The 17,335-nt window shown below is 37.2% G+C and overlaps 1 protein-coding gene across 4 annotated transcripts in view; it reads right to left on the minus strand.

The window, feature by feature from the left end:
* The window catches only part of LOC127180789 (rho guanine nucleotide exchange factor 26), a 53,509-nt gene that overhangs the window by 26,275 nt on the left and 9,899 nt on the right, over positions 1–17,335 (minus strand). For all 4 annotated transcript variants that reach the window (XM_051135094.1, XM_051135095.1, XM_051135093.1 and 1 more), the window contains 4 exons: positions 16,139–16,195; positions 15,137–15,297; positions 2,139–2,291; positions 306–435 (listed from right to left, as the gene is read on the minus strand). In XM_051135094.1, coding sequence (XP_050991051.1) covers positions 306–435; positions 2,139–2,291; positions 15,137–15,297; positions 16,139–16,195 — 501 coding nt within the window. The remainder of the gene's footprint in view (positions 1–305; positions 436–2,138; positions 2,292–15,136; positions 15,298–16,138; positions 16,196–17,335) is intronic.

Consider the following 17,335-nt stretch of genomic DNA (forward strand, 5'->3'; position numbering starts at 1 on the left):
ACAGAACTGTTACTGTTAAATATAGAGACCCTGAAAGCTAACACTAAATGAAACAGAATGAACAGAACAGAAAAGAAAGAAAAGAAAGAAAACAAGAAGTAGCAAGAGACTTCAATTGGTTTAATTTAATGTGTAATGTAACAGTAAACATCCTCCAGGCCAAATTAATTTTATAATCAAAGCACAAGATGCATATCAGAAGACTGAAAATGCAGTTACAGTACAAGAGAGCTAGATGTTTATGTCAGTGTTAGACATGTTTGCAAAGGTCAGGCAAGGAGAAGTCGAGGGATAATGGCACTCACATCCATCAACAGGGGCAGCCGTGTGACTCTCTGCATAGGAAGAATGAGGAAGGAGATCATGGGAAGGTTCCGGCAGTCTGGGTGGGCTTCGATCCGTGTCAGTACCTCCTTGAAGGATGGGCTTTTATTTCTGAAGGCATAAATGGACGGTTAAACTAGTGATTGGATGCAGTGTCAACCACGTTCCCAGAGGCCCCCCAACACTGCATTTTTTCCGTATCTCCTTAATCAAACACACCTGATTCAGATAATCGGCTCATTAGTAGAGACTCCAAGACCTGAAATGGGTGTGTCAGACAAAGGAGAGATGCAAAATGTGCAGTGTTGGGGGGCCTCCAGGAACGTGGTTGGGAGCCACTGCCTTAAAGTAGTAGTAGACTTAGGTTAAGGTTAGGCTAGGTACCAGGTTCACGTACTTGAAAGGTTACTTATAATTAGTTTGTCTTTTGGGGAACCATCAAAATAGAGTGTTAGCACATATTTAGCACACTACTAATAATAATTACTGCTAGCTGACATGAAGTACCATCAAAATAATCAAACTGATAATACAAATGTGTCATATTACATATTCATCTGATCTGATACCTGATCTTATGGCTCTTTGAGACATATTATTATTATTATTATTATTACTTATAAGTGGTCTTTGTATGCTTTAAGTAAAGTGACATGCGTAACATAGCAAGATATGAGACTTATAATACATTATAACTATGAGGTAATCATACTCGTAAAAGCTATAAACACAAATAAGTAAAAATTATAATACATTAAATCTGTTCTTATGAATACTCATGAGACGATACAACATACTATAAGGTTTTTTATAATGCATTATGCATTCATTATAATGCCTTAAGAATACCCTTATAATGTACTATAAATACGGGCTTCATAGAAAGTGTTACCGCTTATATTTATGACAAAATCTGTTGTAATTGTGACTGTTTCTCTAATGCAGAAAATCACCAACAAATACCCAAAATCTGAGACAAATCGGCGCTCGTTCAAAAAGTCACATAGTGTTTTATCAAAGATGCAATCTAAGTGAAGTGCCGATGCCTGAGATCATGCTAAATATGCTAAATACCTATTTAATTAAATTCTTCTTTAGTTTAATTCTTCTTTGTTTTGTTTTTTTTATTGCAAATCATTGTACAGACAACTTGGAGAGCAAGTTTTTGTGGGCTATTGTTTTTGACAAGAATAAATCCATGTCATTTCCTGCATAAATTTTCGTGTGTTTTTGGTTGTAAAAAGTAGTTTGTAGACAACGCAAAGCTGTCTGCAATTCTTCCTACTGAAAAGTTGTGTAATGTGTGACCCTATGACCTTTGTGTAGTGTGCAAACAACAGCAACTAGATGGTACCCCAGACAGTTGTACATTGAGAGAACAGCAGCTATCCGGCAACTTTGAAAATCATGCAGTATGAACCTGGCATTAGTCACACCTCACATGCAAAGTCATCTCATTTGACTTTACAACTTACAATATATCTGGGACTTTACATCTGGGACTTTGTTTCACTTAATATTTTCTTGTTTCTTGTAATTATAACTTAAATTCACACAATGTGATTTCGCAACACTTTTATTTCTCACAATGTGTCTTGTGTTATTTTCTCTCTTATTTAATCAAACTTTTTTCTCATTTTAAACAATCTCACAACTACCATTTTTATTTTAACTCTAAGGCAGAAAAGGGCTTCCATAGAAATTTGATCTCTGTCTAAAAAAAGCTTCATATCCTCTGGGCTAAAGGGTAAAAGTCAGATATGACTTTCAGCTGAGGCAGTGACAGAGTCTGTGTGTATTTGTGCTGTACTCACAGAAGCCTTTGTAGGGTTCTCTGCTGGTACACTTCATTCGAGCAGTATGTCACATAGGGGTCAAAGTTTGACTGGGCGTGCCTTATAACAATGTCGCTTATATCATCGATTACGATGTTCTGCTGATGCCGATCCTCAAGTTCCTTAAAGAACCTGGAGGGACAAAGAGGAGGAAAACACTTGCATGAAAGCAATAACATGTATGACATGCCTCACATAACATCAACACGAGTCAAAGCTGATGCAGGGAGCACCCTGTTTTAGTCATTACACATGCGTGAACAAGCACACACATCCCGTGCATACACATGCAACACAAAGCCAGGAAGTTGTTCTAACACCTCCTTTCCCAACCTGTGATCACATCAGAGCACAGGATGTCCCAAAGCCCCTCAAATGAGCAACCAAGGACGGCAGCATGAAAATCATACACACATGCTCTTCCTGACAGGACACACACTTCACGACCAGTCGCAGGGTATTCTCGATTTTCCAGTAATCCAGAGGATGCAGCTCAGAGACATCTGTGCTGGAACCCAGCATGACCTCTGGTTCACAATCTCACAATAGACCACAGAAAGACACAACTTGAATGCTAAATCTGGAAGTGATGTCAGTCAGGTTGTTAGCACAAGAGCCGTGACCCCAGGACCTTCCTACAGGTGTTTGGAGCCCTAACAGCTTCACGGGGAAAAGAGTTATCCAATGCACTCCAAATGAACAGGACTAAAAATAAATTTGTACAAGGGGCAACTATTAAACACATATTCAGCAGCAAAAACAATGTTTTTGCAAAAAGCAAACATCTATTTCTGTTACTGGGAGTTTAAACAGTTACTGAAAGCTAATTTCAGCTGCTGTGTCAGCATGTATTTTTTTTGTGTGGCGAAATCAATTTTTGTTTTCACTTACAATAGTCTCTCAGTCCATAGCAATACAAGGAGCCACAGCGAAGGAATCCGAGTTATCCAAGCAATCCATCACACAATCCAATCCACATACACACTCACACGGACACGTATAGAGCAGGGATTTCAGGGATGCAGCATTTCAGGGATGCTTAGCACTTTTGCTCTGGTGCAGAATCATGGCAACTGTGCATGTTCATCTGTGTGTCGGTCATTTATCGCAGGCCCAGTGTCTATCTCACTCATCTATCATTTTTCAGTTCGGGAATCACAGAATAAAAGTTCTATTTTGTGCGCTATATATTCAACCACATTGAAGGACAACGTTGATGACATCAGTATCATTTCAACTAATTCCTTCTCACACATTAGACACCAATGATAGTTACATAAAGACGAAAGGACAAAAGAACTAACTCTTGGATGTCCATGTTTTAGGTTTCCATCAATGAGTATTTGTGTTTGTTTATTTGAAACGCAACACTTGATGATGCTTATTATGGCAGTAAAAAGGGAAAGCAATTACAACACAGGTCAATATGTCTGTCTGTGGCTAGCTGGGTCTAATTTATACTTAATCAACATCGTGGTTCTGAATGGAGAAGACTTCTTGCTTTTTAGGATGTAAGCGTCAGATTTATTGGAGTGTTTACACATCAGTTCCTCAGAAGCACAGCTTGAGTTAAATGAGCCTTATCATCAAACATCCCGCCAAACCAGTCGTTCAGAAGAAAACACTGATCCACTGACTAGAAAACATTCATGCAGAGAGTTGCTGTTGTGTCTGAAAAATGGTCAGTGGGGGGTGATTTCATCTTACAAAAGGCAGATATGCCTTACTTAAAGGCAGATGTGGACAGAGAGAGAGACAAAATCATGTGGTGAGCAAATCTGACTAAACCGAGGTTGCAAGTATCATTGGGTAATTCTCAGAAAACTGTGTAATGCATTAAGAGCCAGAAGGTGAAAACTTTTTGAATTTGAACAGGGTAAAGTAACTTATTTTGTCCTCTGGGAAACCTTTAAGTATCTTCTATAGCTTGTAAAGGGCAGTACTAAAGGGCAGTACTAAATGAAAAAAATATGATATATAGACAAAACAGGAAAAATGAAAACATCTTTATTCTGTTCAAAATTGTACACCCTTAGCTCTTAGATCATTGTGTTTCCATCTAAAGCATCAGTGAGCATTTGAACCTTCTTTAATAGTTGCATATGAGTTCCTCAGTTGTCCTCGGTGTGAAAAGATGGATTTTAAAATCATGCAGTCATTGTTGGAAATACACAAAAATGCTGGAAAACCAAATAGTTTGTGGAACTTAAAGGATTTTTCTGAAGAACAGCGGGCAGTTTAACTGTTCAGGACAAACAAGGGACTCATGAACAACTATCACTAAACAAAAAACAGCTGTGGATCATTCAGGTAACAACACAGTTAAGAATCAAGCATATGTAAACTTTTGAACAGGGTAATTTTTTTTATAAATTCAACTGTTATTTTCTGTTGTGGACTATATGTAAACATCTTTTATGTGAAATATCTTATTCAGGTCAGTACCAAATAAAAAAAATAACCTGCATTTTGTATGATCCCTCTTATTTTGGTGAAATAATTAACATTTTGCAGATTCTGCAAGGGGTATGTAAACTTCTGGTTTCAACTGTATGTAGTAGCAATAATTATTTATCATTACTAACCCTAGATCACTACAGTTATTCAACTCATCACTGTAAGCAAAATTCCTTTTTCTGACTAAACACATTATCACACATTATTACTAACAAAAAATTTATTTATCTTGCACTAATGATTCATGTGTTTTTATGTGCCATTCCTTGTTGCCACTCCTCCTCCTATCCATTCAGCAGGTTCCTGTGTGCCACCTGATACCAATTCTAATTCTGATACCAATTATTATTCTAAACAAGGCATTTAAACCTATGTTTCCTTTTGTCTCCACAAAAAAAAAATATACTGGGGGCTCTTGTACAACAGTCAGACTTCTGACTATTAAGATCTGCACAACGTATTTCACAAAGGTAAAATGTGTTCTGAGAGTTCAACACTCTAACTGATAGCTAAAACACCTGAGCATGTATACAAGCTATACTTTTGCCAAGGCATTCAGCTCAAAACTTATTGTAGTTAGACTAAGAATCCCACAACCCCTTTCTCAAACACAACACAGGTTTAATAAGCTTAGACAGTATGCTTTAATGCAATTATCCCATGAGTTCATTATGTTTTACTGGAGCAGTGCTCACTGCCAGATGTCTGCAAATGTGTAAGTGTCCACGCAAATGAGCCTGACCCATTTTCATGCTCCTCTTTATTGAGTCTGCTGAAAGTGCAACCTTACAACACCCCTCCACTGTGTATAGCTAGTGAATATTTAATCTATCTATGTGAGCACTGGGTGGTTTTTGCTGTCATTCCAGCCTGCTGAACTTTGACTGCAGGGTTTGGATGGCCACTGGCCATAACTGTGAACAGCTCCAAGGGATATTGGTGAAGACGAGTATAACAAGTCTGTCATCAACATCAGAAGTCTGGACAAAGACATGTCTCTTAACACACAAGCATCTGTTTGCTAAGCTAACCCATAGTAACAGATAGCCATGCTAGCGAACATGCTGTTCCTGAATACACAGAGGGGTTTGTGTGTGCGCAAGTTCAAAAAGAGAGCAGCATGACGTAACTCACATAAACATGTGGAACAGCAGTACTCACTCAGCCCATATAAACTGTGTTGTTGAACAGCAGGCAAAGAACTTTCATCATGTGACAAACATTCTTGCCTAATTTATCAAATTCAATCTTTACCAATCCAGAATCCACTATTTTCCCCCATTTCATATGAAAACACAAAACAGAGCTGCATTAGTGTGGGATGAGCAAGTGTTCTCCTAAATGAGATTCTACAGCTGGATTGTTCCTCGCAGATGGAGAGCACGCTAAACTCAGTAAGTGAAACCATTTCTTGTAATACAGCTCTGTGCTCCTCACCAGGGGTCAGCGGGGGTAGATCCTGTCCGCAGGGCATTACGGTTCAACAGAACATTTGTTCATGAGTGTGAGCACCAGGGATCAGGGCCATACGAGTGTCGGGATGTGGCATGGACAACAGTGACGGGAAGTACATACAGTGGGTACGGAAAGTATTCAGACCCCCTTAAATTTTTCACTCTTTGTTATATTGCAGCCATTTGCTAAAATCATTTAAGTTCTTTTTTTTTTCCTCATTAATGTACACACAGCACCCCATAATGACAGAAAAACACAGAATTGTTGACATTTTTGCAGATTTATTAAAAAAGAAAAACTGAAATATCACATGGTCCTAAGTATTCAGACCTTTTGCTGTGACACTCATATATTTAACTCAGGTGCTGTCCATTTCTTCTGATCATCCTTGGGATGGTTCTACACCTTCATTTGAGTCCAGCTGTGTTTGATTATACTGATTGGACTTGATTAGGAAAGCCACACACCTGTCTATATAAGACCTTACAGCTCACAGTGCATGTCAGAGCAAATGAGAATCATGAGGTCAAAGGAACTGCCTGAAGAGCTCAGAGACAGAATTGTGGCAAGGCACAGATCTGACCAAGGTTACAAAAAAAAATTCTGCTGCACTTAAGGTTCCTAAGAGCACAATGGCCTCCATAATCCTTAAATGGAAGACGTTTGGGATGACCAGAACCCTTCCTAGAGCTGGCCGTCCGGCCAAACTGAGCTATCGGGGGAGAAGAGCCTTGGTGAGAGCGGTAAAGAAGAACCCAAAGATCACTGTGGCTGAGCTCCAGAGATGCAGTCGGGAGATGGGAGAAAGTTGTAGAAAGTCAACCATCACTGCAGCCCTCCACCAGTCGGGGCTTTATGGCAGAGTGGCACGACGGAAGCCTCTCCTCAGTGCAAGACACATGAAAGCCCGCATGGAGTTTGCTAAAAAACACCTGAAGGACTCCAAGATGGTGAGAAATAAGATTCTCTGGTCTGATGAGACCAAGATAGAACTTTTTGGCCTTAATTCTAAGTGGTATGTGTGGACAAAACCAGGCACTGCTCATCACCTGTCCAATACAGTCCCAACAGTGAAGCATGGTGGTGGCAGCATCATGCTGTGGGGGTGTTTTTCAGCTGCAGGGACAGGAAGACTGGTTGCAATCGAGGGAAAGATGAATGCGGCCAAGTACAGGGATATCCTGGACGAAAACCGTCTCCAGAGTGCTCAGGACCTCAGACTGGGCCAAAGGTTTACCTTCCAACAAGACAATGACCCTAAGCACACAGCTAAAATAACGGAATGGAATGGCTTCACAACAACTCTGTGACTGTTCTTGAATGGCCCAGCCAGAGCCCTGACTTAAACCCAATTGAGCATCTCTGGAGAGACCTAAAAATGGCTGTCCACCAACGTTTACCATCCAACCTGACAGAACTGGAGAGGATCTGCAAGGAGGAATGGCAGAGGATCCCCAAATCCAGGTGTGAAAAACTTGTTGCATCTTTCCCAAAAAGACTCATGGCTGTATTAGATCAAAAGGGTGCTTCTACTAAATACTGAGCAAAGGGTCTGAATACTTAGGACCATGTGATATTTCAGTTTTTCTTTTTTAATAAATCTGCAAAAATGTCAACAATTCTGTGTTTTTCTGTCAATATGGGGTGCTGTGTGTACATTAATGAGGAAAAAAAATGAACTTAAATGATTTTAGCAAATGGCTGCAATATAACAAAGAGTGAAAAATTTAAGGGGGTCTGAATGCTTTCCGTACCCACTGTATGCACATAACATAATATTCAGGCAAACACAAGTTTTGTAATTTCATTCTTTTTCCTCTTCATTGATTAGATAAGTAAATGTTTGGGATAGTGCCTCCTGAAAAAACAACAGTCTCAAAGACAGAAAGAAGGGGTAAGATGAATGCTCCAGTGAGGACCTATGAATATACAGTGACAGATCTACAGAGGTTTCCGATCAGTAATGTGACATTTTAAAGTGAAGTATATTTAAACAGATAACTGCACTCATTACACCAATCTAGCCACAAACATTTTCTTTAACTGAAATAAAAATTAAAATTAACATTGGAAAACTGAAAATACAATACATCTTAAAACATTTTCATGACTTCAAAATTGTTAAATAAAGTACAATAAAAAGGCTACAAATTAAGTTTAAAGGAGAAGTTCCACCAATAAGTTCATGTCTTTCTTTCTTCAGTAGTAAAGAAATTGTGTTTTTTGAGGAAAACATTTTAGGATTTCTTTCCATATAGTGGACTTCTTTGGTGCCTGCGAACTTCCAAAATGCAGTTTAAATGCAGCTTCAAAGGGCTCTAAACAATCTTAGCTGAGGAAGAAGGGTCTTATCTAGCGAAACGATCATTTGTCTTCTAAAAAAAAAAAAAATTACAATTGATATACTTTTTAACCTCAAATGCTCATCTTGTCTAGCTCTGCTGGTACTCTGTGTATTCTGGTTGAAGACAGTTAGGGTAGGTCAAAAAACTCCCATCTCATTTTCTTCTCCAAATTCAAAATCACTGGTTTACCTTCTTTTAAATTTTTCTGTAAAGGCTGTTTGATATTCTTTGCCCATTTACTTTGTAAACACTGGGTCAGTACTTCTGCAGTGATGTAGGACAATTTTAAAGTTGGGGAGAAAATGAGATGGGAGTTTTTTGACCTACCCTAACTGTAGGGCTGCACATTATGACAAAAATCATAATTGTCGATTATTTCCTTGAAATTGTAATTGCAATTAATAATTACGATCATCACAATTTACATTGAATGATATTTTTAATAGCTTTATACTATTGTTTGAAGCAACTGCATGCCACATTTTTATGGTTTCTTCTATATTAAAAAGTAAAAAAGTAAAAATGAAAACAATGAGACAAAAAACCCTTAAGATAACCTGTAAGAAACACACACACACACACACACACACACACACATCTTAAGAAAGCAGAATAAAGTCGATTTTTTTTTTTTTTTGTAATTGTGCCTTTAACAATTACATAATTGTTGCATCTGTAATTGTAATCACAATTAGAAATTCGATTACAGTTTTTCTGACATGTTAAAACGCATTTTTTGAAACCATCACTCATTTTATCAAAACCTTAAACACAAATCCAAATGTTCAAATTAAATTCACAGAACCCCTGGCAGAATAAAACAATCACTTCAAAACCATTTCACCTGCACTCAAAATCAAACAAAGCTTTAAAATCATACACACATTAGTCAATACTATACACACTACAGATCATTCATTAGACATTACATAAAAAAATGGAGAACAGTGTCCAGTGCATGTAGTTGCAAAAAAAATAATGTTTACTGTATATAGCAATTATTTAGCCATAAAAAGATACATAAACACACACACTCAAAAGAAATCACACCTAAGTTTGGTGAATTTACTAAAAAAATGAAAAATATACAAACACCCCCTACAAGTTTCTAGCATGTTGCTAGCACGTTTCTAGCATGATTAGCAAGTTGCTAGCATGATTTTAACATGATTAGCAAGTTGTAAGCATGTTGCTAGCATGATTCGCAAGTTGCTAGCATGTTTCTAGCATGATTAGCAAGCTGTTAGCATGTTGCTAACATGTTTCTAACATCATTAGCAAGTTGTTGGCATGTTGCTAGCATGTTTTTAACATGATTAGCAAGTTGTTAACATGTTGCTAGCATGATTAGCAAGTTGCTAGCATGATTAGCAAGTTGCTAGCATATTTCTAGCATGATTAGCAAATTGCTAGCATGTTTCTAGCATGATTAGCAAGTTGCTAGCATGTTGCTAGCATGATTTTAACATGATTAGCAAGTTGATAGCATGTTTCTAGCATGATTAGCAGGTTGCTAGCAAGTTTCTAGCATGATTAGCAAGTTGCTATCATGTCTTTAACATGATTAGCAAGTTGTTAGCATGTTTCTAGCATGATTAGCCAGTTACTAGCATGTTACTAGCATGATTAGCAGGCTACTAGCATGACTCTAGTTTGGCTAGTGATAGATAGATACATACATACATACATAGATAGATAGATAGATAGATAGATAGATAGATAGATGAGTTTGAATGAGTTTGAATGGATTAGAAATACAGCACATAGAAGGGAAGTTTGATTGAGTCTCAAAGGATTCTGGGAGTTTTGACAGTTGGAACTTGAAAAGTGTTGGCTCATTTGAACATTCCGTCAATGTAAGTCTATGGGATTTTTCGCAATTTTATTCGGCATTTTTAGGAAAATCGTAAGTCCGATCAGTTAGAAAAGACATAGCAACTAACTTCACATAGGTCTGAAGATCTGGGCTGAGTTTGGAGTTTGTAGAGTTAAAGCTCTAGGAGGAGCAGCAGTCAGAAATTTTAGTCTCAGAAGAAGAAGAATAACTAGAAGCTAAAGTTAGTGAACTAACTTTGATGTTGGCTTGGCAAAGCGAGTCTTGGCCCCTTGGGGCCAAAAAGCCAGAGTACTTGTGTGTCCTGCATTCTTGAGCTGGCCCGCCTACTAGGCTACGACAACAGCTTCAACCGAGTTGCCTAGCTAGATGCGATAAAAGTCATGTCTTTTACTGTTTTCCCTGTTTGCTATTTCAAAGTCCTGTAACTGAAGTGCTGTGGCCAATGACGCAGAAGGTAACTGAAACAATGCGGTTTAACTCAAGGCTATCATCGGCGTCCAAGCACAGTGGCTTCTGTAGATGATGTAGCTATTCAATGGACATGTCTATTTTCAAGTAATGGTCTGTCAGTATATCAGTATTTAGGAGATTACAGTTTTTGTAAACTTACTACATATTGGGCTTTATTCAAGGTTATGAAAATATAATACATTTATATGCATTTTTTTATTAAGTCACCTAAATTAAACCTTTTAAAAGTCTTGAATTGAGATCTTGAAGGATTTGTTATCCTGTGGCTCCCTCGTGTGGACAGCATTAGCATTATTGCTTTCATCTTTGAACCACACTAAGATTAAATTGCCAATATTTTTTTGTATTTGAGAAAAAAAATAGTATAACAGGGCAGGTTTTATGTTTTTAGGTGTTTAGATGCAGAAAGGGAAGAATCCTAAAATAACATGGCATTTGCAAACAATAGTATAACAGAGTAGGTTTTAGGTTTGTAGGTGTGTAGATGCAGAAATGGAAGAAACCTAAAATAACATTGCATCGTTTTCATTAAATATTAATTCTTGTTAGAGCAATAAATAAATAAATGCATACATACATATAAGAAGCCAAGACAAACGAATGATTTTCTTTTTTTATGGATTAACACTGAAGTCAGAAAGCAGCTGGTGAATGCGGTCGCTTTAATGATGATCAAATGATGATCATAATGATCCACCTCCGAATTATTTCTCAACAGTTTATGTTCACATTAGGCATAAACGAATTTTTTTCAATTATCTTCGCCAAGATATGACACATTTTTTCATATAATCTCGACTGTGTTTGTCCGAGAGAAGTCTTTCTTATTGAGAGAAGCGAGGATAAATGCGTTCCGGGGCTCGATCATCCGAGCCGCAATGCGTTGCTGTGCATTTAAACACAGAAAATCTCAAAAACAGCCATTTTACCTCTTTAATATGTTCTTCTTCTATTATTGTGTTCTATCGCTGGAGTGTTTTCATTTAAAAGCCTTTAAAACAGCTGCAAATGATGTAGATTCACTGTCACAATTCTGTATTGTTAAAGGCGGTATATAAATAAAGGTGATTTGATTTGATTTGATTTGATTTAGATTAGTCAGCACTGACGGAGCGCAGCGAGCCGAGACGCGTTGCTATGCAAGTTTAACACAAAAATGTCACAGGCATTTATAAGCACTCATTTTCCCCTTTTTAATATGTTCTTTTATTATTATTGTGTTCTATCGCTTGAGTGTTTTTATTTAAAAGCCTTTAAAAGCTGCAAATGATGTAGTTTTGTGAGCACGGACGGAGGTCAGCGAGCCGCGACTGGTTGCATTGCATACACAGAATATCTGACAAGCTCATTTTACCTGTTTAATAAGTTCTTCTACTATTATTGTGTGCTATCGCTGGAGTGTTTTCATTTACAAGTCTTTAATACGTCCAAATAAAGATGTTTAATGAGGACGCTGCAGTGATCGCGCGATCGACGCGACACTTTCAGTTTTACATGAAACAGCTCACAAACGCCTGAATTTAGCTGTGTTCTAAGGGGTGGATTACAACCGCTAGAATATTTTTGTGTAAAAGACTCGTGCAAATGCTGTGGATTAATGAGCACGTACAGAGCTCACTTGCTGATCGAAGCGGTCACAGATCTATGATCTTTTACACTGTTCTCTGGTCAGACAGTCATCATTTATGAGCCCTGGACCTGATAATGATCAGATATGTTTGTGTAGCTTGTCAGTGTGAATTAAATTAATGTATTTATTTGTATTTTTAACCAATTTCAAAGTAGAAGTAAGTGTGAGGAGTTAACCGCCTCCGCTTTCTCGAGTGGTATTGCTCCTCTAGAGGGGGCATTTTTTTTCAGCCAATGTAAATCTATGGGAAATTTTTCATATTTAAAAATTAATAATAAAAAATCTAAAAAGATATAGCAACAAACTACACATCAGGGCCCAGGTCTCTGCCAAGTTTGGGGCCTGTGGCAATAAAGCCCTGGGACGAGTTAGAGTCAGAAAATTTTGTCTAAGAAAAATAACAATAACTATATGTTGGCTCTGCCAAGCCAACATAATAATAATAAGTTTAAATAGCATATCCGTAAGTTGGTTTTCTCAAGCCAACTTAATAAGTACTTTTAAATTTGCATAATATCAAAAGTTATGTATAGTGCTACAATCAATACATAAATAATTAAATAAATGTGCCAATACCAATAAGCAAGTCCTGAATGTTAATGTGGAACCACTCAGAATCAATACACCTCTGACCACCACATAATCCAAAACACCTTCAAAAAGCATTCACTATAGATCACTCCTGCTTTAAAAGCCGGTAAAATATTATTTTCAGTTTGTATCTGAGATACAAACTGAAAATAATATTTTACCAGCTTTTTACCGGCAAGCCACTATTCTCTGTATTAGCGCTACCGGTATGAAATTATGTGATTGCAAAAAACCTGCTTCTTTTCATTTTAATGTATTGATTTCATTATACATGCACTGATTCGAGAGCCCAGTCTCATGAAAATGCATATAAATAGCACAATTTTCTGTTTCTATTTGGCATGTTATTCATACGCTGAAATTGACTTTGACGTGCAAATGATATGCATGTGTTTGTCCAGCATATAATACGCAGTGTTTTGCGTGCATATTATACGCACCTACCCCACGCACTTTCATGAGATTGGGTGACAACCCCTGAGGTAGACTAACTCTGCTTGCAACCCTTAAGGTGAATTGTCGAGACAAATCCTTCTGGTAGTGTGATTTATATAGTGCCATTTCTAATCGCCCAGACACTGATGCTTTGACTCTGAGTACCGGCTTCTGACATGTTGCCGGTACGCACGAAAAAGTTCCAGTACACAAAAGGCTAAAATTCAGAAGTGCCCACTTCAAGCACTGTATATATATACTTCATACTCCTATTCACATTCTTCTGTACCTCTCAGATTGACAGATCTATGCATCTATGCATTCTGTGCACTTTCAACTGGCTCATATTTTGTATATTTAAATATTCAAAACAAGTGTGAAAAATTTTGAATTATTGTGTGTAAACGATGAATGGCGTGTTGAAGTTGTGCTTAACTTTTGCTTTCTTGTGTTTAGGGTTTTGCATCACAAGTTCATCACAGAGCAAACTGTGTCTTAGTGAGTGAGAATGTGTGTAGATTTTTGCAAAAAGAGTGAATGAGATCTACAAACAGTGTCTAAACTGCCTAAACTTGTTTAAAGTTTTGCAGAAAGAGTGATTTATTTGACAAATTGGTTTAGACTATTGAGAATTTGGTTAAGAGAATGTTTTAGCAAATGTGTTTTAGCAAATGTGAAAAATTGTAATTGTGTAGCCCTACCTAACTGTCTTGAACCAGAATACACAGAGTACACACTAGACAAGACGAGCATTTGAGGTTAAAAAGTATATGAATTGTCATTTTTTTAGAAAATAACCTATCTAAAAAAACGATCCTCCTTCCTTTAAAACCCTTTGAAGCTGCATTTAAACTGCATTTTCAAAGTTCAAACTCGCAGGCACCATAGAAATCCACTATAGGACAGAAATCGTGGATGTTTTTCTCAAAAAACATAATTTCTTAACGACTAAAGAAAGAAAGACATGAACATCTTGGATGACAAGGGGGTTAGTAAATTATCTGTGGCATTAAACATGAAAACGCCACTAAATGCCACAAACAATAAACACAAGGGCTGAACAAATGTAAAGGATTCCAGATAGCCCATTCAATTTGGCGCTCAAAACTACATTAAAACTTCAGGCTATTGGTGCCTGTCTCTGTTTCTCATATCAGCATTTCTGTTGTATCACCACAATACTGAACTTTGGTCTGAGCTACTTACCACTCAATTCAATCAATGTTCTAACATCAAAGTTTATGTTATACAGTTTGTACAGTTACGTTACTTATTACAGCTGAGCCAAAATTTTCCTAAACCTGCCATCCACACAAAAACCCCTGAAGTCCAGCTCTCTCTATCAACAATCCTTAAATGTTGCCCAAGTCATCTAATCACATGGCATTTGAGCAATGACAGTAGACAGCAGGTGGCCGTTATGCCTTTAAACAAAACACGCTATATATAATCCAAAAGAAAATGGCTGGGAGCAAGATTAACTTTGAGAAACTCCAGTAAATATGAGGTAATCTAGCATGCCAGGACAAGACCCAATACCTAACCACCAAAAGTTATCAGCTTATGTCAATATATGATGTCAGCACACTCAGGTTCCCAATATTCATTGAGAAAATGGCAACTTTCATTTTTCAAGGCCCTATATCAGCACCATATCAAACAACTGTCAGAAGTAAATGAGATTTCACAGCAAACTTTCATCAGCAAACTTTACAAATTTATCTCAGGTGAGGCTTGAGTCAAAAGAAGCTCTTACTTTTTGCTGGCCTCACAGACGTCAACAATGTTAGAGAAGAGATGGTGATGGTCCGTTTTGTTAATGGTCTCACCGAGCTCGTTTGAGTTCTTGAAGAGGCGGACGAGGATCTCCAGACTGTGTAAGTAACTGTGCTCTGATGAGATGACCTCAAATATGGCCTGAGGGAAAAGAAATGTCATTTAGACTTTGCATTTCAAATGTCCAGTTTCAATTACTACAGACATCATGATCATATTTCTGAAGATCTCCCCTAGCTGACAAAGAGCAGCCGAATAACAGGTGACAGCTGACACGGAACTGAAAACTTTTACATGTTTGGAACTTTTTTTCATATCTAAACTGTACTTGCCTTAAGCTTGAAGAAATGCTCAGTAAACACTTACTATATCAAACATGCATATAACAAAAAATACAGCAAAAATAGTAACTTTGTGAAATACAGTATTACTGTTTAAAATAACTGTTTTCTATTTTAACATACTTTAAAATGTAATTTATTATTGTGATCAATAAAAAGTTTAGAAGAACAATATTTAATCAGCATTAACAAGATACGTTCAGTAACAATGTATTTTTTCTATAATGTCACTTTTCATCAATGTAATGTATCCTTGCCTTGAATGAAAGTATTAATTTCTAATTAAAAAAAATCTAAATGAAATCTTACTGACCCCAAGCTTTGGACAGAGCAGAATAACAATTCATATAGAAGTTTTATTGTAATGTCTGTTTTCTCCAAGTTCCTTTATGATTATCCTTAATCAGTGCTTGGAGCAAATATGACTTGTGTAATTTAATGCAAAACCAACAGAAATAATTCAGGGATATGCCTGTGCAAGGTCAGATTTTAATGGTTTATTTAAACTGGCAAGGGACAGGCTCCATAGAAGCAGCAGAGAATGCAAACTGAAATAATATGTCTTTTAAAACTCTTTGATATGATCAAGACCAAAAAAGAGAGAACAAGAAAGTCAGGAAGGCAGACATGTGGAACCTTACCTCTTGTCTCTTTCGTTCTTCTTGATTTAACATCTCACACTTTCCACTTTTTTTAACCTGGAACACAGAGTCGAGGATAAGCACTTCACTTAGTAAAAAATGAATTATACATAAAGGACATCTTTCAGAATGCATTACACTAAGGGCCAGATTTACTAAACAGGGCAAATAAATGTGAGACTACAAATCCCATAATAGTGCAAATGATAGTGGAAAGTTCTACGGGTGATTTACAGACAAAGCACAAGTTAAAGAACACAAATGCAGCCAGATCATTTTAATAATGACCAACACAACAAAGAGCAGAGCAAATTAGCAAAGGGTTGCAAACAAGCAAAGCTGATAATAATCAGTTGCAGGTAATCTACTAACAACACAGGCACAAACTGGGTTAAGACATGATTTTTGGGCATTAAATAATGGAGCAAATACCAGTAAATTGGCTAACGCAAACCTTAGTAAATTACCTTACATAATTTGTATTAGTACTCCCTTCCAAAAACGTTCTGCATCTGAAAGTTCCACATGCATATCATTGGCAAATCCTGGCGGTAGTATTTTAACATCAATAGAGGGTTTGTGCTGGGGTAAACTAATAGTAAATCTGGTCCTAAGTATGAAAAACAAGGTTCTTCAAATAGTTAAGACAGACTGCTTTTATAACACCTGCAAACAACATGGTTGCATTCACAGTCACTGTTTCAGATTGAAAACAGCATTCCCTTACAGGTGTGAGTGTTTTGTTCACCAGCTGAAATCACAAATGTATTCTAACTCAGGTAATCATAGCAACAGTATCAATGAAGGTCAATATCACCGAAACCTTTTATCTCAACTGACAGCACTGAAGCCTGAGTTTATCTTTCAGATATATAAAATAACCAACAACGTCTTTAAAAGTTTTGTAACAAAGTGCAGTGAGTATGTTTGACTCTTGCAGGGTGCACCCAATAAATTAATTTCTCCATTTCCATGCACAAATCCAACCCATCATGATTAATCTACGTACTATTAACACGATTATACAGTTCAGTGTGGCTCTCACATTATATGATCCTAAAAATTTTCAGGTGTCAGTTCAGTCATAGAATGCTGTCGTCATGCTCATAAAAACAAAATTCTGTATGATTGTTATTAGAGAGTCTAAATCATAGCTAGCATTCTGCTTCAGGGAGTGTTTATTGGAGATTTGGCAGT

This window comes from Labeo rohita, chromosome 18 (assembly GCF_022985175.1).
Source record: "Labeo rohita strain BAU-BD-2019 chromosome 18, IGBB_LRoh.1.0, whole genome shotgun sequence".
NCBI classification, from domain to species: domain Eukaryota; kingdom Metazoa; phylum Chordata; class Actinopteri; order Cypriniformes; family Cyprinidae; genus Labeo; species Labeo rohita.